This window comes from Artemia sp. Qi Xiang Cuo, chromosome 5, assembly GCF_049724085.1.
Source record: "Artemia sp. Qi Xiang Cuo chromosome 5, ASM4972408v1, whole genome shotgun sequence".
NCBI classification, from domain to species: Eukaryota; Metazoa; Arthropoda; class Branchiopoda; order Anostraca; family Artemiidae; genus Artemia; species Artemia sp. Qi Xiang Cuo.
The window spans coordinates 7,287,076-7,309,462 of NC_142798.1; the positions used below are offsets into that span (position 1 = coordinate 7,287,076).

At 33.6% G+C, this 22,387-nt stretch overlaps 1 protein-coding gene across 1 annotated transcript in view; it reads left to right on the plus strand.

Annotated features, from left to right (window-relative positions):
- LOC148951758 (uncharacterized) overlaps positions 1-22,387 on the plus strand; it is an 80,395-nt gene that overhangs the window by 27,431 nt on the left and 30,577 nt on the right. The window contains exons 7-11 of the mRNA XM_089088665.1: positions 174-266; positions 3,644-3,775; positions 9,162-9,254; positions 12,798-12,884; positions 17,591-17,695. Of these exons, the coding sequence (XP_088944791.1) occupies positions 174-266; positions 3,644-3,775; positions 9,162-9,254; positions 12,798-12,884; positions 17,591-17,695 (510 nt within the window). The remainder of the gene's footprint in view (positions 1-173; positions 267-3,643; positions 3,776-9,161; positions 9,255-12,797; positions 12,885-17,590; positions 17,696-22,387) is intronic.

The window sequence follows — 22,387 nt, forward strand, 5'->3', positions numbered from 1 at the left end:
AAAACCTTCTGGGATTTTGTTGTAGATGTCCTAAGCAGTAATTTTAATAAAGCAGCAAGGAGGAAAGAGTGTATCACTCACAAGCTGCCTAACGATGGCAATACTGGGTATAGTAATGGCATTATTTATTGAATCATACAGATAATGTGCATAATTAGCTTTCCTTTTTTAAGACAAATCAAGAAAGCAGGGAAGAGTCAATTCCTGAGGTAGAGGGAGATGCACCCGACGATGTCGTTTCAACGCCAGTTGAATCACCAGACGAGGTATGTCTTTTTCTTTTTTAATATTTACTTAATATTTTTAATTAAATTATTAAATTAAATATATTAAATTATTATTATTAACTATTTTTATATTATTATTATTTTATTATTTATAATTTATTTTATTATTAAATATTTATATAATATTATTATTATATTATTAACTTATTATTATTAATCATTATTTAAATAAATTAAATATATTAAATTAAATTAAAATATATTATATATTAAATTAAATATTAAAATATAATTTACATAATATTTAATTTTTATACTTTTCAGTTGCCCTTCGAAAAAAATTGTTTTACTAAAACTCCCGTTTTTTGTTTTTGTTTTTTCATCCGGTGGTCCTTCTAAAAGGACATCCCCTTCTCTTGATTTGGATTCAGTTTATTTTTGTACTTTTTTCTCTTGCATTCATAGAAAAACTTAAAAAAAGACGATAATTAATATAACTGAGAACCACCCTCTGTCCCTCTTCTGAAATTCGGGACCCTAGACTGATTTTACCTCGAATTTAGCCTAAGGAAGAATTATCTCTTTGCATTGAGATGTACTGAAGGAATAATGTTTTTTTTGCTATAACGCTATTTTTCTTATTCACAAGTAGCACAAAAACTGGCTTGTCAATTGGGTTCGGTCTTCATTATCTGAATGTTTTTATTTTCCCTTTTTTAACTTTTAAGAAATATGAGTGTTACTTTTATTTATATGAAACCCAGTCATACAAAAAAGAAAGAAAGACGGAACATATAAAAAAACAATATCAAACACTTCCAAAAATCACTGTAATAAGATGAGAAACCTAGGATGGTTCCATGGGTATACGTAGCTTCTTCTCTAGGGGGGAGGGGGGAGGGCAGCCGATTTTGTGATAAAGGGTGGGGGCTGAAGTTATATTGGCAGTTCACAAAAGCTTACATTGCCAGCAAGTTCTATCATACCTATTAAATCTTTTTTAATAAGTAATCACCAAAAATCATCAATAAGCTTCAGCATTAATCAATCTTCTTGGAATAGAGCCAAATCTTTCCAAGACATTATGCATAATTACTTCTTGTATGACTTTTCTTCTGTTATTCCAGCTGTTTATTTCCAGCTTTTTCGCCCATCCACCTTTTATCAACTGCTTTTTCAGCCATATCTAGTGTAAATTTGAAGTTCTAAGTAGGGAGGGGGTGGGCAGCTGCCCTCCTCTGCCCCCCTTTCGTACGCCCATGGAAGGTTCAGCTTCAAAAGACGCATAATATATAGAGATACTTGCTTTTCAACAAATATAACAGAATCAGCTAAGGTGAATTTGCAACTAGGTAAGAGTTGTGAGTCCATGGGGGGAAACGTGGAAGATTTTTCGCGAAACGAAAGAAAACTGAATGAAGTTCCAACTTATCTGTTATAGTAAATATTTTCCAAAACGTTGCTAAGTATAATAATACATAGAAAAGAATGCTATGTATAAATAATAAGAAATATTTTAAGGAAAGAAAATTTTTAATATAAATATAGAAAATATTCTTTTTTAAGAAAAGAATATTTGCTTTTTCTTGGTGGAGACCGTTCTTTTTTGTAAGTCAGATATGTAGTAAAAACTAAAAAAAGGGGATAGAGGAAAATCAATAAAAATATTTCAAGGGATTAATTTGGTAAACTGAATAGCTGCTGCTGCTTTTTTGGCATATCTATTGAGCCGTTAAGGGGCAGGGAGGGGGGGGATGGCCTAGGCCTAAATGCTAAATATGGCTATGATACTACCTGCCGACCTATTTAATGAAAGGTAAAGCATAGCATATATTAAATACATCACCTAACCAAAGTTCCTCCCCCCCCCCCTAAACCCCAAAAAACAACCGTCTAATATCGTATACGCAATGAAAACCTCGCTATCATTGCCTGCTCTATAACAGTTAAGACGTCAAAACCGGGTTTTATCATTGCCTACTCTATAGTGGTTAACCCGAGAGGCCCGCATAATGGGAAAGTACCTAAATACGTAACGTAACCTAACCTAACCTAGTTACCTCCCCCCCCCCCCTAAATAACCTAAGTAAATCATGGTTTCTATGGAATAAGTATTTAAAGCTTTAAATCTCTTAAAAGTATTTAAAGCTTTAATAAGTATTTAAAACTCTTTAAAGCTTGGCTTTTCATAAACTAAATTTTCAAAATTCGTTTCGGGGAGAGAATTCGGAAGAAATCGTATCGAATTAAATGACAGCATTTTTGGAAATTAAGAAAAGAAAATTAGTCTAGAAAAAAAAGAAAACTGCATACAGCAAAAAGGAAAAGAAAAAAAGGCAAAAATATTAATGATCTGCGGCTATTACGTGGGTGATTAACACCCAGAATAGCCTAAATATTTAAAAAAAATGCTCAAATCTAGCCAATAAGCTGTCGCCATAGTATACAAAATTTTCTGTAAATGTTTTTGACATATTTCGCAGAAAATGCTAAATCGGATTAATGCCACTTCAGACGTTGTAATTCTAAATGTTATCTGGTTGTAAATTTTTGTGTTAGCCTAGTTGCTAACTAATTGTGTCGTTGCACAGATATTGCGCAGATACAGGGAGTGGAGTTATTCTCTTAGTAAATCCCAATGAGCGTTGTTCTTGTTTTGAGTCAGTTTTTTTTGCATACCATTGATTCCAGTTCACTGGTTAGCATAATATACACTTGGCAACGCTGTTTGGAGTCGAAACTAAAAAGAATTAAAGAATATTAGTGTTATAACAACTAACGTTTTAAAATATATAGACCGCCAAAACTTTAGAAGAATCAGACCCTTTTTTCTTTTCTTTTGTCCGAAAAAGACTTGAAGCTAAGTACTAGCGTTATGGATCTTGTCTTTTTTAATTTGGTTGTCTCAGAAGCTTTCAATGGTGGTTCTCGAATGAATTTGGGAGGAGTACTCCCTTCCCCCTCCCTGTTTGTAAGTGTAACTAATTTTTTTGAATTGTTAAGCGTATCCTTTCTTAAATACTCTGTACACTATCTTTTATACGATTATCTAAGCCTAATTTATAGCAGTAGGAACGAGATTAAGTTCATGTTTGTCAATTGTTCTTTTTCCAATTTTTTTTTTTTTGTAGGCATGTACAAACTTTCCCGAGATTTTTTTCCTAAAAAAAATTTTTTCTGGCAAACTTGCTAGATGAAATGTTTCATTAAACGGGGTTCTTTTTATTAGATTTAAAAGTTGAAAAGTTCAACTTTTGTTTTGCCGCACACGCTTGTACCTCAAAGTTTTTCTGTTTATGCCTAGGAAACGAGAACCTTGACGTCTTGAATTTTCCAACAACTCGAAATCTATGTAGTTAATCTTGTAAATGCTTGGCCGTGCTAACTTTTATTCATTTTTAAATGCATTATTACAGGCTCAGTCTATATCTCAGGACGCATCCAATCTAGAAAACTCTGCTAAAGAAGAAAAAGAAGAAGTAGTCCCGGAGATAATTGAAGATGCGCCACAAGATTTTGTTTCGTCTCCAGTCGATGAACCAGATAAAGTTAGTTTGAATTTTTTTTGTTTCATTTTCTCTTGCATATGGTTTTTTTTGGGGAGGGGGCACATTCTGGGAAAACCACAAAAAAAACAGCCAAATTTTCCGGGAAATATAGTAAAATTTTAGGGGAATTGAAAAGAAAAAATCTGTATATTTGGAACACATCCCCTTTACTTGCATACGTACTCAAGTTTTGCCTTTCGGCCAGGAATATGGTGTAATATTGTATTGAAGAAATTGTAATATTTCATTGAATTGGCGATAATGTCGGCATCTATCAAATGTAGGAATAAAGATTTTTGTCCTTACGGATAAACAAAAGAAATATTGTTTTCAACTAAACTGGCATCGATTATAAAATAATGTCAACACTTTTTTGGATTTTACAAAATGCATTTACTTGGATTTTACAAAATGCATTTTGCATTTCAAAAATGATCCTTAGTATCGGAAGCGTTTACAGCAGCCCTGTTATACTTTTTTTTTTTTTTTTTTTTTAAGTGGTCCTTAGACGTTTTATAAGAAAAACTGTAAACAGTAATATTCCCCCCTGGCCAAGCAACGGTTCTTACTGGTTGAAAAACCAGAGTGTCCTAAATAACCATATTGGGAAGTTCAGACACACTGTTGAAACTGTCTTTTAGCCTGTAAAAATGGTCATGGAACAGGGCAGTGCGGTGCCGCTTAATTGAGGAAATATTTTGACATATATAATTGAGGTAGATGCATTTTTCACTGCGAAAATGATCCTCAACATCATTGGGTTATTTACAACAGCCCTGTTGTACCTTTTTTAAAACATTTTCTTCGAGAAGAAAATGTTGAATTAAGCTAAATAGACTTGTCTACTAAAAAATGAGGAAACAATAAGTAGCATTTTTATATACCTAAAAAAATGGTTGTGAGTGCTTTTTGGCAGCACTAGTAGTTTGGCACCAAGAAAAACGGTTGTTGGTGCACTTCTTGATTTTTAGGTCAACAGCAACGCTCCCAGAGGCTGACAGGCCGCTTAAATGATTGAATTTCTTGTAGAGTGATTGAACATATATAGTAGAGATAGATGTATTTTTCACTGCGAAAATGATCCTCAACATCATTGGGTTATTTACAGCGGCTCTGTTGTACCTTTTTTGAAACACTTTCTTAGAGAAGAAAGCGTTGAATAAAGCTAAAAAGACTTGTCTACTAAAAAATGAAGAAACAATAAGCAGCATTTTTATATACCTAAAAAAAAAATGTTTGTTGGTGCTTTTGGCAGCTCTAGTTCTTTGGCACCAAGAAAAACGGTTGTTGGTGCACTTATTGCTTTTTTAGGTCAACAGCAATGCTACCAGATGTTGGCAGACCGTTTTTCAGTGTGTTTGAAGTTATGATATTGACAATTTCAGAGACACGGTCTTTCAGTCTGTAAATGATAATGTAAAAAGGTTGTAGTGCTAAGGTTACAGTGAGGGAATATTAGATAAATATAATAGTGTATTGTAGATGCATTTTCTCAGCAAAAATGATCATCTTTGGATTGTCTACAACAGTCCCGTCATATTTTTCTGAAAGTGTTTTCAAGAAGAAACCTTCAAATGAATCTAGAAATAGGACAAAAAACAGACCGGTAGATCTTTTCTACTTAAAAAAAAAGTAAGCAGATCCTTTTTCAGGGTCAGGTCAAGTGTTTTTACAGGCTGGAAGATTATTATTCTAGTGTGTCTAAATTTGCCTTACGAAAGAATGATTTCATAGGCATTGTTCTGTGTACAATTTGGATTACTATAGATAATCGTAATTTGGACCTGACCGCATTCCGGCGCTATGTATGAACATTTCGTACCAGGGCTAGAATCAGTTTTACGGTTAAGTTATTAAATGGTGTTACTGCATTTCGGGCAATGGGGAAAATATATGATTGGAAAGTATCAATGCTTCCCAGGAGCATTTATTCATTGATATAATACCGCTGAGAACCGATATTTTGTGGTATCGTATCGAGTATCAGGTATCGTATGTGGTACCGATATTTTGTGATATCGTACCGAGTATCAGGTATCGTGTGTGGTATCGTACCATTAGTCCGCAGTAGCCACTAAATCATTTTTCGGGTATTATTGAGTTAGAAAGTTGTTTAATTTGTTAAAAGTGATAGAGGCTAACTTTTTATCATTATAGTGGATATTAGGGGGTTACAACAATGAGGGGTGCGTATCCCTCGTTGTATCCTCATGTAGGGTGTGTATCCTCATATTTTTTTTCAATTCGTTCTCTCTGGTCGCCTGTGTAAGTTTGATTAAACATTATATACAATCTGAGAAGTGATTATTTACCCTTAACAATTCGCGAACTCCATAGGTTTTGTCTTTTTTCGTGCAAGTTATTTTTTTTTCACAACTGTAATAAGTCCGGAATAGTTGCTAAATTATTTTTCAAGTGTTATTGAATTAGAAAGTAGTTTAATTTGTTAAAAGTGATAAAGGCTAACGTTTTCACATTATAGTGGATATTAGAGGCTATAGCAATGAGGGGGGTGTATCCCTCATTCTATCCTCATGTAACTGATAAGGGTTTTTATTTAAATCAAACAAATAAATAAATCAACCACCAGAAGCAAACTTGTTTAGGCTATACACCCTTCAAAAAAAAACCTGATATATACATCGCTATCAACAACGTAAAACAATAAATAAAAAAAGAAAAGAGAGAAAAAAAAGTACGGAACAAGCTCCTCCAACTTAGGGCAGCCCCCCCAAAAAAAACAAAAAAAAACATAACTAATTATCACTGTTTTCTCACTACCACCCTCACACAACCACAATAAAAAATATTCAAAATACAACTGAGAGACCCCTCAAGAGAAAATCGCTAAGAAATATTATACTCACCAAAAACACAGAGATTTTAACCTACTTCTAAAACTAGCAATATTATCATCAACTAATAATTCATTTGGTAAACTATTATAAAACCCTGGTCCCACATGACGGATAGAGAAGAATGATCTTCGAGCTAAAGCCTGAGGTCGTCTTATCTGGGATGCTGTTCTGGTTGAGTATTCATGGACATTACATCCAGCCACGAACATTTGACCGAAACATTGTGGCAATAATCCACGCTCATACTTAAACAAAAACAAAGCTGAATAAAATTTAGAAACTCCGTGTAAAGGCAGAATATGTCGTTCGACATATCGCCTTCTCACTGATGCACCTTTTTTATCACCACAAAGCACTCTTATAGCTGAGTTCTGCATCGCACGAAGCGGAAGTAGAGGTGTTGGGAAAGTACTCGACCAAACGACATTACAGTACAAAAGGTACGGGTGAACAGTAGAAAAATACAAAGACCTTATTACATCATAGGGGAAAAATTTCTTCAGCTTTCTCATAATCCCAACCTTCCTTGCAATCTTACTACTTAACAACTCTATATGGGGCCTATAACTTAAACATTCATCTATCAGTACACCAAGGTACTTGACAGTCTTTAGTCGCTGGATTGTAGTATCAACAAATCTAAGCTCATTAATCCATGGATAGTAATTGGGGTTTCTTCCGTAAACTAGAAACTGTGATTTGTTATTTTTTAACCTCAGTTTGTTAGCTCTAGTCCATTTCCCAATTTGGTTCATACCTGTAATAAGCTTCTCCATGAGTTGCAGTTCCGTCTTCACTGCCACTGTAAAATGCGCATCATCTGCAAGTAGCGCAATAATTAACTTTATGGTTTCACTAACGGAAAATTTCAGGTCAAACGACAAACCCTCCACAGCTCCGCACAAATCATTAATGAAGATTAAAAACGAGTGTAGGCCCGAGCACAGACCCTTGTGGCACACCCTATTCCATTTTCTTTGTACCCGATACGGCACCTCCAACACTCACATACAAAGAACGATTATGAAGGAAAGACCTTAAAGGCCTAAGAACGCACCACGAAATCCACAATTATCAAGTTTTGCAAGCAGAATACCATGATCAACCGAATCGAAGGCCTTCACAATATCGAGGAAAACTGAGGCCGCTTTCCAACCAGCATCCAGGGCATCATTTACGAACGTTACCAAAAACAGAACGGCCTGATCCGTCGACATTTCTTTTCGGAATCCAAACTGGGTTGGAATTAAAAGTCTCCATGATTCCAGAAACTCAATCATTCTAGCATTTATCATCTTTTCAAACACTTTACATAACACTGAGAGAAGAGATATAGGTCTATAATCATGGAAAGAATTCTTATCACCACCTTTAAATAACGGAATAACTTCAGCTGACTTAAAGCAATCTGGAAAAATACCACATTTCATACACTGATCAAATAGGTACACCAAATGCTCTGATGCAACTGGAAATACATGTTTCAAAACTTTCAGGGAAAAATAATCACTACCTGCGGCATTACTCTTCATGCTCCAAACTGTATTTCGGAGCTCCTCAACATTAATCGGACGCAAAAAAGCAGAAACATCACTAGCCATAGGTAAAAACGGAACAAGATAATCTTCAACAGAGGACGAGGATCCTGTATCTGCCATAGTTTTTCCAATATTCGCAAAGTGGTCACACATCTGATCAGCTGCTTCCTCCGGTGATGAGGTACAAACTGTGGCAACAGAACTCTGGGTTGGGTGGATTACCGAGTTGGTTGTTTTCCAGGTCTTCGCAGGATTTCCTTCCAACTTCTTAAATTCTTCTCTGAAATATTCTATTTTAGCTTTTCGAAGTTGCTTATTCAATTTGTTGTTATATTTTCTTTACCTCTCTTCGGCAGATGGAGATGCATTAGAATACTTAAATAACCACCTCCTTTTCATTATCGCAGCTATCAGTACTATAGAAATCCAAGGTTTAACTGGTGTCTCGGTTTGAACAGACTGCCTTGACATTTTACAACATGACTTCAATATTTCATTGACTTTACCATACCATAAACAAAACTTCATATTTACATCAAGTTCACTATCTTAAGTAAGAAACTGAAACTTGTATATGTAAGGTTTACATATCCCCCATTCGTTCTCTCTGGTCTCCTTGTGGAGTTTGATTGAATATTTTATAAAGTCTGAGAAGTGATTATTTGCCGTTAACAATTCGCAAACTCCATAGGTTTGTCTTTTTCATCCAATTTTTTTTTTTGTCACAACTGTAATAGGTCTGGAGTAATTGCTCAATTATTTTTCAAGTATTATTGAATTAGAAAGTAGTTTAATTTGTTAAAAGTGATAGAGGCTAACGTCTTATCATTATAGTGGATATTGGAGGCTATCGCAAGGAGGGGTGTTTATCCCTCATTGTATGCTGGTGAGGCATGTTGTTCTTTCTAGTTTCTGGTACAAGTTTGATTAAATATTATAGAAAGCTATTAAAGTGAGTTCGTGTCGTACTCATGCGAATTTCTTTTATAGGCCCAATCCCTCCCACAAGAAGAAGTTGACATCTCTGAAGTACCGAAGGGTATGCATGAAGATGCTGTTTCTACACCTATCATTAAGGAACAGGTATAATAACAATATTTAGTAAACTCTGCTATCATATTGGTGTAATAAATAAGTAAATAAATAGATAATTTATAACGAATAAGTAACTGTAACTAGTAATTGCCAGTTAACTATAATTAATTACTACCTATCCCCTGATCTATTGAAATAAGATATTAAATTAAATTTGGATGCCTTTCTGGGGATAATGTCAATAAGTGCTCGAGTTCGTTTCCAATACTTATTTCACTCGCCAAGGTGTTTTTTTTTTTTTTTTTTTTTTTTTTTTTTTTTTTTTTTTTTTTAATTTAACTACTATATGGCTTTTTTATGATTTGTTTTGTTTTGACCAATGGGTACATGACAAATAAATTCCAGCTTGAGATATGGTCTAAAATAATCTAAAACGACGATATTAACATGTTTTTCATGGATTATGAGTCGAACGAAAACTAAGGGCTCTTACATAAAAAATTACAAATAGAAAATTTGTATTTTTTTTTCTTTTTCTTTTTCTGAAAGCAAAGAATAATGCAATCTGTAAACTTCTATTTATGTTTAATGTTGTATTTAGGACACTTTAAGACAAATTAATTAAAAAAAATACTTTTCCAGAAAAGAAGTCTTTCAAAGAAAAGTAAAGAGCTACATGAAACCAAAAACGAGCAGAAATCAAGTCAAATAATATTTTCAACTTAAAACGACTACAAATAACTATCAATAATTAATGAAACCCAAAAGGAACAGATATTATAATAAGTTACAAAGTCAAACTTAAAACGAGCAGAAACTACCACAAAGAGGAATAATTACTAACGGCCTTTGGGCCCTCTAAAAACCAGAATGTAGTTTGAACTTTACTGAAAACACTTCTTACTTCGAGATATGTTTTTTATTTCTCATAACATCAAAAAGAAATCACCATAATAAGCAAGGTTACTGAAAAGAACAAATGGATTTGGATTTAAAGTTTTATATATAATATAGTTCATTATTTTTTATATAGTTCAACATCCTCCTCAATATTTCCTGGAATTTTCACCTTAATTTAATACCCTTAGTTTTTGTAGTGCTAATGGTCGTAATAATAGTAGTGGTAGTAGTAGTAATAGTAGTAACAGCAGTAGTAACACCTTTTGATCAGTTCGATATCCTACTCAACAAGTCCTGAAACTCCCAGCTTAATACCCTAAGCCGTTCTTAGAATATTGATGATAAGCCCTTTTGGCAGCTTTCATGTACATATTGCGTTTTCATCTGACCTCAGCCTTAGCAATAGTAATACTAGTAGCTGTAGTAGTATTACTACACAACAAGTCCTACTCAACAAGTCCTGAAACTTCCAGCTGAATACCCTAAGCCGTTCTTAGAATATTGCTGATAAGCCCTTTTGGCAGCTTTCATGTACATATTGCGTTTTCATCTGACCTCAGCCTTAGCAATAGTTATACTAGTAGCTGTAGTAGTATTACTACACAACAAGTCCTACTCAACAAGTCCTGAAACTTCCAGCTGAATACCCCAAGCCGTTATTAGAATATTGATGATAAGCCCTTTTGGCAGCTTTCATGTACATATTTCGTTTTCATCTGACCTCAGCCTTAGCAATAGAAATACTAGTAGCTGTAGTAGTATTACTACACAACAAGTCCTACTCAACAAGTCCTGAAACTTCCAGCTGAATACCCTAAGCCGTTCTTAGAATATTGCTAATAAGCCCTTTTGGCAGCTTTCATGTACATATTGCGTTTTCATCTGACCTCAGCCTTAGCAATAGCAATACTAGTAGCTGTAGTACTATTACTACACAACAAGTCCTACTCAACAAGTCCTGAAACTTCCAGCTGAATTCCCTAAGCCGTTCTTAGAATATTGCTTATAAGCCCTTTTGGCAGCTTTCATGTACATATTGCGTTTTCATCTGACCTCAGCCTTCGCAATAGTAATACTAGTAGCTGTAGTAGTAGTAGTAGTACTACTACTAGTAGTAGTGTGTGCATAGTGCCTTTTCGTTAATTCAGAATCCCTCATGCCCTGAAAGCTTTACCTTAATAACCTTAACCTCGGTTGTAGTAGTAGTTTAATTGTTGAAAGATCCATCAGTTCAAGAATTTTTTTCAATGTAATTTTATTTTTATTTTCAATGCTGTAAGAACTGGAAAATAAAATATTTGTACTATTACTCGTTTTCAGTTAAGCGCCAATGACGCAGTAGGCTTTTGGTTTTTATTTACAGTTAAGGGAAGGGCAGTATCCAAACTCTTGTTTGTAGTGAAACTATGTTCGTCTTGAACAACTTTAGAAAGAGTTAATAAATTAAACTGAATATTTAATGGATAATGATATTAATTGCTGAAAGCTCATCAGACTTTTAGACTGTTAGGTTTTAGACTTTTACAGTGAGAGAAGGTGGTGATACCCAAACTCTTGTTTGTAGTGATTTTTGTTCGTTTCAAGCTTGATTTGAATATTCAATTTAAGTTTCACTCGTTTTAAGATTTATTTATTCATTTACATTAATATCTATTTTATGTTTGTTTGCATTGATTGTTTATTTAATTTCTGTTCGTTTTAAGTTTCATTTATACTTCAATAGCAAAATATTTTTTTTCGTATTAAGCTAGATTTTCATATTCAATCTAGCATTACTCGCTTTAAGATCTATTTATTCCTTTATATTAAAACTTGTTGTATGTTTTTGCTATGATTGTTTACTTAATTTCTGTTCGTCTTGGGTTTCATTTATTCTTTAATAGTAATTTCTGGTCGTTTTTAGTTTGAATTTTAACAGGTATTTGTATCTGCTGAGCTTAGGTTTAAAATGGCCTTTAATTTTCTTTGAAAAACTTATTTTTCGGGTAGTTTTTTTTTTTTAATCAATTAGATGTAATATCAATATTTAAGGTGTAATTTTTAGGTAAGTTTTTTTTTAAGTTGCAATTTCCAATATTTTAGTGTTGTAATTATCCAGATATTTAAGAGGTAATTGAAATTAGGGGGAAATTGAAATAAGGGTGTAATTTCCAATTTTTTAGGGATGCCCATGACAAGATTTTTTTTTTTTTTTTTTTTTTTTTTTTTTTTTTTTTTTTTGTATTTGTAAACCTAGCCAATTTGTATAGCCTGTACAAACAGATTAACAACAGTCCAATTCTTTTTTACTTCGAAGATTTACTGATTTTTTTGTTAATGTAATTAGGTGAGGTGCTTTTACGTCCCGAGGGGGGGGGGAGCCCTAGTGTTGAGGTTATTTGATTTTATTTATTGAGCTGGCTTGTGGTTGTACCGAAGAGTGAAGTGGAAGCCCTACTGCCTTTTGATGAAAAATTTTATATATTTAATGGTCTCGACGTGCGTTTTGTCACAGAGCAGTGTATTTTTAGGTTACTTATTCCCTCTTTTATTAATTAACCCCAATTGTACCTTGAAATAATGAGAACTTACTTGTAGCTGTAAGATAATTGTTTAAGTGAGAAACTTTCTAAGATCAGTTTTCTAACCTTAGGAAGATTAGAAACATCCTAACTTCCTAAGACTACTTGATCAGTTTGATGTGTTTTGTAGGATCAACGACTCGAAGACCAGACTTTGAATGCTGCCGAAGGCGTTGTTGAAGGCATTGTTTCAACTCCAGTTGATTCACCACTTGAGGTGAGATTTTAGTAAACAATTATTTTTATTTATTGCAATTAATAGAAAAAATATAGCGAAAGGGATAAAATATGAAAAAGTGAAATAAGTGACGTTATCAGTAGATCTTGCCCACAGCGTAGGGAGGTGATGAGGCGTATTGTGAACGATAAGAGATAGGACGAATTGTTGTGTAATTTCAAAATCTTGATCGATAACGGTGATAATTGATTTCCAGTTCTTATCCCGGTGGGGAAATTCTTCAAAAGGACGAATATTAAGCCTTTGATTAAGAGTTCAAAATCCTTGTTAGTATATAGATCAATTCTCTCACCTATTATTAGTGTTGTGAATTGTGAAGTTGATCACGGCGAAATTCGGAAGATTACGTATTTTACCGTATTTTGCGGACCCGCGTAAAATTAGTATTTTACCTATTTTACGTGATTTGTGCATTTTACGTATTTTATCGGTATTTTACATATTTTAGTGACATATTTTATGGCGCCTTGTAGTTTTCATCGGGCAATACTACCTAAAGGTTGGAATAAACAAGTTTGGATATGAATTGTGATTCTTACTGGATACACAGCAGGGCGAAAGAAAGCGTCTGAATTGTTAATTGTGCTGATTAATTTCGTTGTGAGGTGTTTATGATTGAGTGATAGATTGGTATTTGACCAGCCCTTCTCTTACAGTATATCACCTTATTTACATATTCTATTTTCTTTTTTTATATTTCTCTTTTCTCTTTTTGCTCTTTAACTCTCTTTTAATAAATAGTTTGTGTAATCTTTCCATTTAATCAATTTCAGAAAGCAATATCATTTGGTCTCTGGAGCTAATGTATTATTACCCAGTCTAAGGGCCGGTACACACTTAACGTTTTTTTACCAAGCTTTTTTTGCTGTTGCTACTCCGTCGCGGACACACTGGGCGGCAAACATTCTAACGTCGCAACATCTGTCGATCATAAACAGATCATAGGCCTTCTTGTATTTTTTTGAAAATAATTGAAAAAAACGACAAATTTGTCCTTCCTAAACATTGGAAAATATATTGTATGTCCTCCCCCCCATCTATATTCGAATTATTTGCACGTACAGGCATTTTTTAGGGGGAACAGTGAAACTACAAGCTATTCTGAAAAGTAATAGGTACAAAATTTCTTAACGTAAATGAATTCGAGTTTTGTTAAAATACCGTTTAGTTTAGGGCATATACATTGGATTAACGCTCATTTTATTTATTTATGATAAATAGGCTTTGTTTTAATAATAATAATTTATTTTTAACCCACTATAAACAAGAAGACAAAAGTGGAGTAATGAAGTACAAAAGAAAAAAGAGACTAAAATAAACAATCAACTAGAAGAAAAACATGGGACAAGACCCTAAAATGGCTGAAACTTAGAAATAGCAGACTAGGACAACCCTTGATATAGCAAGGCAAGTTTTACCGTTATATCTGGAGCATTAAAATTCAGCACTATTTTTCTATTCTTATACCATGGGGGCAAATAAAGTAATAATCTCAAATACTGAAAATACGATGAGCGGAGAGCTCAAATATCTTTTTTGAGGAAAATTTGAAGCAAACCAGATAAAAATAAGACACAGTGGTCGCAGTAGGTCGAGTACAGTAGGTCGAGTCACAGGTTTTGCTTGAGGCCCATTTGAAAGGTACTGATGCTGCGATAATTACTTGTTTAAGATACATGTATAGAAATCTGAAGACTGGAATTAAAGATGGTAGTCAACTATTTACGATTTAGAAAGGTGTACGCCAAGGAGCTCTGACTTCTCCAGTTTTGTTTAATAATTGTGTTACTGGTGCTCAGGATAAGTTGAACTGTACATTTATCTTCAAAGGAGTTGATCCTTCGTTAGTTACGTTTGCGGATGACTTACTGAACCTTTCCTGCACTCTCCAAGGATGCTTTTTAACTTTTGAGCTTCTCCAAGATGAGTATGAACACATTGCTTTGAGCTTTATTACTAATAAAACAGTTGTTCTACCATTCAACTATAAAGGAAATAGAAATTCAATAAGTCTTTCCGGCTCTGAGGTTCCTTTACCTAGCAGCCTTACTTACCTGGGCATGCCTATTGGAACAAACCTGAAAGAAACTGTAAACCTGGCAATGAAAAACAATGCTAGCAAGATCCGGGCTGCGTATGCCTCCCTGGCTCCAAACGTATCGTATATGAATAGAGCTCACCGTTCTCAGCTATATAACAGCCTAACAGTTCCTCACCTACTTGCCCTTGCTCCTGTTTGGTCTTTTTTTAATTGTGGTAAGAGAAAGCAAGTTTATCGCCTTTATTTTAAATTTGCAAAGTATTTGATGGAGCTTCCAAATTGGACAAGTATCTCTTTTCTGTAAAGAAAGTATCAATTGGTAAACCCAGCTGGTGTTATTGAAAACCGCATTTGTGATTTCTCTACTGAATGCCAGAAGTCTTCACATCTTTGGTCATTTCTGTTTATCCCTTGTTTGTAGTTTTGTGTGTTTCTATTTCTGTTATTTCTTTTTTTGTTTTTTTTTATTTTTACTCTGTCTCTTTTTCTGGGCTCTGCCCAGATTTTTGTGACGGGCTATAAATAAAATTGTTGTTTGGCCTCCTTTTTGTGGATGATATTGTATTGGCAGCGAAAAGTGGTGTTGAGCTGTAAAGACTTTTATATTTGACCCATGAACACTTATCAATAAAGAATTTGATACTAAAGGCTGATAGGGGAGCTGTTGTAGTATTTGAGGGCGAGGTGGATATTGGGAGTTTTTTTTTATTAATATTTTTTTTATAAATAAAATGATTGATGATTGATTGATTGACTAGTGATTTACGGTTATATTTACTTCTGTTAGCAGCGACTTTTGAATACCCAATCTAGAGTTTGAATTTATACCCAGTACCCAATCCAGAGAACGAACGAAACGACCGTAAATTACTTGTAATCGAGATTCCCAACCAGTTAATAGATTTAACAAGAGATATAGAAAAAATTTGACAACTAAGTGGTGATCTAGAAGAAGACTTAACATTAAAAGAGAGCGACTCGCACTTGTCAACATTCAGAGAAAGTCCAATATTGGAAAAAGAAGAGGCAACAGAATTAACAGTCAGAAAGCCTTTTCCATCTACGATTAATTAAAAGAATACTTTAATTCACTTTTTAGACTGTTTTTTAGGCTCTACGAAAAGTATGGTTTAATCCTGTTTCTAGAGCTATAATGAAAGAAAGGTTGAAATGGCTAGGGCACGTTCTCCGGATGAAGGATGACAGATTGCCAAAGATTGTCCTTTTTGGCCAACTGTCTAGGGTTAAACGGAAAACGGTCGTGCACGGCTGGGGTTCCTTTTAAGGAAAGATTTAAGGGAAATGGGAACTTCCTGTGAGGGTGTAAGAAGGGAGGCTTTGAATAGTTTGGGATGCAGGAGGAGCGTGCGTAGGTTTGTTGGCCCCAGGCAGCTTGATGCTGTGGTAATTTTTGCAATACACGTTTTACAATGGTTTATCTCGATTATAAACTGGAAAATATTTCGAAGCTTTTTTCTACCCTGTATTTCCAAATTTTAATCTTTTTAATAAAACTTTCAATTTTCTCATTAGAAGTAAATATATATATAAATATAAATATAAATATTTATAAAAATATAATATAAATATATCGCGATTTTTTTCTTGAAGAGACAAGTTGAGATCGTTGAATTTCGCAAAGATATCCGACAAATAACACAGCTTGGACAGCCATAACTCATTGTGAAGAAAAGCAGCAAGTTCACATTTTCATTCGGCTAAGAATATTTCAATTCCGTCTTTTAATAATAATAATAATCTTTAACCTTGACCTCTTGAGAACCATCTTACTTCTGCATGCAATAATAAAGTTGTATAGACGTAATCCATATCCTTACAAAGATTTGAAAATAAGTGACTGTTAAGGGCATGGCTCATAATAAAATTTATAATCTTAACAGCATTCTGAAGCACATCGTTCAATTATGGTGCTAATTCTTTTGCTGCAAGGGCCTCATGATTCAAGGGCCAAGGGCCTGGCTGCAAGGGCCAAGAACTGAATAAAGCAGTGAGTAACAGTTATATGGTCATAATTAGTAATTGTCATATGGTCATAATTGAAAAAATGATTTAAAACCAATGTTTTTGCCGGTCATCGCTCTTGCATCATCTGTGCATATTCCACAGCAATTTTTCCATTCTAGACCTTCAGTCTTTAAAAATTCATCAACTTTACAACATACGTAATTTCTTGTGGTATGTTATAAATATTTGACTTTAATATTTAAATATTTGACTTTGAAATCTCTTGCGACCCCATGATTTTGCTACGCGACCCCATTGGGGGTCGCGACCCATAGTTTAGAAAGGCCTGGTCTAGATCTAGAGGATCTTTCGGTGGCGAAGGATTTCTCCATGGAGGTGGGGCCAGATTTCCCGGCATTGTTTAAAAACGATCAGAAATTATATTAAAAAAACAAGTTTTTCGTCTACTCACGTTTTTTTTATATATATATATTTTGTTATATAATATAAACGTATATAATTATGAACTATATATAATTGTGTAAGTTATATAATTTGTTAGTTACATGTTTTTGCTTATTTATATTTTATTTTATCTTTTATATTTCACATTACAATTTTTTTTATTTAACTAAAAAAATTATTTATTCAAAATATTTGAAATAAAATGCTTTTTTAGGCACAGTCTATCCCTGAAGAAGTACTTGAGCAGCACAGTGCTGCAGAAGAGTTTGTTGAAATGGCTGAAAATAGTGAATCACGAGAAGTTCCTATTGACAATAAGGTTGGTCCAAATTTCACCATATTTACTATTTTGTATAAATTTCCCAAAAAATTTAAGTGTTTGATTTTTTAGCCCCTATAATATGTTGCAAAAGTCTGATTTTGTTTTCCCCTATTTTGTTGTTTGAATGTAAATAAACAATGAATATTCCAGCTTTTTTAATAAAAAGAGAAACAGAACAATCAAGCCGGGGACACAAACAGATAACCAGTTTTTCCCTTTTTTTCAAAGGAAATTTTTAATCAAAGGAAAATAGCGAGGGTAGAACAGATAACCTGTTTATGACTTCTTTTCTACTTTTCGAAAATTTTTAAAAGTAGCTAACAATAATGGTAAAACAGGTAAAATTACTTCTGCTTTCTGTTCTGTTTTTTCGGGAAAAAAACACTACCGTTCTTTTTCGGAAAAAAATATACCTAGTTATCAAAACGGCTGTTTTTCTTGATTTTCGCAGAATTATGCAAATAGAGACAAAAATTCAATCATTTCATTTTCAATTTAATTTAGTTTTATTGTTCTATTAGTTTTGTTTTATTTTCCTTCCTTTTAAGAATTTTTGCAATACCTGCTTCAGTTTTCTTTCGAAAGTCAAAAACAGGAGAAAACAGCTAGGATAGAACAGGTAAACTATAGTTCTTTTTTTTCAATTTTTCGGAAAAATAGAAAACGGCTGTTTTTAGAAGCAAATCGAGTAGTCTGTAAACAGCCTGTTATTCATAATTTTTGTAATATTCGAAATTGACTAGAGAAAATGGAATCCGATTGTTTTTTTCGTACCCTTAAAATTCTCCACTGAAATATCAGTTTCCTTGGAAAGGCAAAAACAGGAGAAAACAACTTGGGTGGAACAGATAAACTGTGATCCTTTAGTTTCTGTTGTTAAAAAAAAAAAAAATAGGAAACAGGTGTTATTCACTATTTTTGAGCTATTCAAGTATTATTTTCAAGTTCCTTAAAAATAAATTTGCTGTTTTACTGTTTTCTGACCTTGTGCTAGGTTTTGAACTTCTGCAGAAGGCTTTTCAATTTTTTTAAATTCAATTTGATTTCAATTTTAATTTTTATTTCAATTTTATTTCATTCAATTTTTGTAAGTCTAATTTTTTTAAATTCAATTTTATTACAATTTTTATTTCAATTTCAATTGTATTTCGTTCAATTTCTGTAAATTCAATTTTTTTAAATTCAATTTTAATTTTTATTTAAATTTCAATTTATTTCATTCAATTTTTTTAAATTCGATTTTATTCCAATTTTAATTAAATTTCAATTTAATAACGAAGATTATTCAAGAGATCAAGCAACAGCAAAAATACACATACAGTAAACACTAAAAAAACAATACAACAGAACAATTCACCCACCTTAAGCTTTTGCTTACATAGAGTAACACCATAAACATGGAGTAAAATTTAAAAAAGAGAAAAAAAATCTGCACTTGCCCAGCTCCTGGTTGCAACAGCCCTTCGAAACAACAGCTAGTTCCACCTGCCAACACACCCAAAAAAAACGTTTTTCCATCCAACAAAAATGAAACAATTTATTTCCATTATTTTGTTGTTGTTGTAGAACTTGAGAGCAAATGAAATTCAATTTAACCAATCCTCAAAAATCATGCAACCGGAGACAGACTATTTTAAGATCTCTACGGAAATCACACATATTTGTCGACTTTTTTTTAAAAATTCGGGTAAATTATTCCAAACATTTGACCCGACATGACGTATTGAAAATAAACAAAATTTTAACTTTAAATGCACAATTTGATGTCTTATGTTTTTAGAACAAAAATATTCAGCAAAACTTATGATCGAAACCTCTTGTCACTTACTAAAGATAGAGAATTTGTCCATAAATTAAAATTCTAAAAGATGATGGTTTTCTGTGGACAATCCAAATATATATTAAGATGATCTCAAAGTTGGGACTCTAGTACTACTAATACTTTGTGATGTCTTTTGCTTAGTTTTAAATTTGCATTTTCCATAGATAGCAGTTTTTGAAAATTCAAATCTTTTGAAAATTTAACGTTCTAGACGTGATACTAACGTTAGCACCGTGTATACTGAATGAAGAATTTTTTTTTAACAATTCTTGCCAGAAGAAGTTATAGTTTCTTATCTCGTTAAATAAAGTATTTGACCTCGGTAATAAATTGCAGTATAGAAAATATAAAATTCAGACTTCCTAATGAAAATGTTTTTTTTTGTGCTCTAGGGGGAGTAGCTCCTTCAATTTTCCAAATGTTTCTATAAAAAAAAAGTCCCGGGCATTAATAATGTCCCTGGCAATTAAATAAAGATTCTTACAGGTCAACTAAAATTCTTATTGATTGGGTAGCAATTTGGCACCCAAGCATGGTTCCAAGCCTAGGTGATTGGCAACCATGGTGATCGGCAACAAAGTATTTGGCAACCATGGTTGTCAAGCATGGTGATCGACAGGAAAACCACAAAAAACTAAGCAGAAAATACTGCTAATGTTTGTCGTATTTCTCGTTTTCTTATGGATTCGAATGATTCAAAAAGCAGGTTTTGGTTCTTTCCGGAAAATTTAAGGTTATGGGTATGTTTTCTTAGTATTGTAACTAACTAAAATTGAGTCAATAGGAAACGTGTGTGTAATCCTTTTTAATGTGACTCTTCCATCAATATTGTTAATCATGATATCAATATAACAAATTAAATTTTTCCAGAATCTAAAATTGGTCAAAAAATGTATATGAAACACTAGGCAATACACGGAAATCTTAAACAGCCCTGTAAAAGTCTGCCGAAATCACACTTGAAACCATTAGGCAACTTCCAAGAGATGAAGCTCGATCAATTTGGGGAAATATTTTAACTTGTTCCGTTGATGTCATGATTGATGATATTGATGAATGAGTCACATTAAAAAGGATACTGTGATGCTATCAACATATCTTCGATAAGGTTCTGTTGTCTTTTTTACGCGCCTTGTTTCTAGGTAACAATCGTTTTGGTGGTAATGAAGCTGTTTTTTCCTTCGGTTAGACAAGTGGTTTTGGGAAATCTGAAACGGTTCGATGCGATACGATACGAATCTATTATGTCAAGTAACAAGAATTAAATGAGACACAGTATAATTTAAATAATCACTCTTCCCTGTCACTTACTTATTAAAACGAGACACAAAATACTGTCGAAAAGACAATCTGTATCGGTTGGTAGCCACGGGCTTACAAGGCTCGATTTTATTTTGATGCCTTGCATTAAACCCTGTTCGTGTCGATTCAGGAGGCAAATCTCGATGCCTGCTTGACTCCAAAAGCTTCTGTCAAAGGCCATTGTAAGCTGGTGGCGGCTGGCATCAAGTCCATCTAGGCCTAGGATATTAAGGCTATCATCATAGCTCGTGAATTCCGAACCTAATATCACACGGGTAGCACGTTCCTGCACATTCTTAAGGTCATTTCTTTGCTCTTTACTTAGCCCCGGATGCCACACAGGACAAGCATACTCTAAAATACTCCCGAAAGTACAGTTTATAAAAATTCAACAGTGAAAAATGACTAAAACCGAATCGCCGAATTGTAACTATATTACGCAACGATATATGCGCCTTCTTAGTACAATTATTTACATGATCCATCCATGACATTTTTGAATTAAAAGTCACACCTAAAATTGCCGTATTATTTACAATTGGCACATTTATATCACTTTGACTAGGATTTTTTTTTTTCAAAAACGAGACTCTCATAAGTGCTGACCTTTTTTCCTATTAATTGAAAGCCGTTTATCTTCACAGTCAGCCTCCAAACGGCGAATTATGCCATCCGTACTAATCATGGATCCTAGCTTATGAAGTACTAGCAATAACAAATCATCTGCAAACTTCGCTCTGTTTTCATGCCAAGTGGTTCTGTTTTCATGCCAATTGGTTCGTGGCTCTGTTCCTCGGCTTGGTTACCGTCACATTCTAGAATATGCTAGAAAACAATATCTTAAGAACATTTTTATTACCTGGGTTTTAATAGGGAAACTATTGAGCGTCAGAGAAACATGTAAGGTTTTAATTAGATGAAGAAAATTAGGTCGGGGCTATATCATACAAGTACCAACACCTCTGCAAGCGGCTACATTCTGCTCCTCTGGGAAAACCCCAATAATTTCCAATACACTGTTAATAGATGTATCAAAATCAAAAATTTTGATACAGGCTATTGATTCAATATGTAACTTTCTTCAAAATCAGTTGATATTGATTTGAAGTTATCAAGTATCTTGCAGGTTGCATCAACATCATTACATGGCTAATTGTAGACAGAGAAAAGCCAAGACAGATAGTCCAATTAATTGAGAGGCAAATGTTTAAATGGCTGGTTTTGAGAAATCCGAAACAGTTTGTGGCTCTGTCCCTTGGCTTGGTTACCGTAACATTCGTCTGCTAGAAAATAATATCTAAAGAACATGTTTATTACCTAGGTTTTAATAGAGAAACTAGAAAATATGTATTCCTATTGAAGACAAGATCACACCAGACAACGCTCCGAGAACCTGACATGTTTTTGTCCATGAACAGTACTTTCGCATTAGCCGAGTATGGCAGAGTACCTGCTTAGAGTGAAAGAGTCCATGGACTTGAGTCTCGCTAACGGCAGATAATTATTATTATATATAAGTAATTATATATAACGAATTCCCATTTTTGTTAGGTAAATTTATCGCT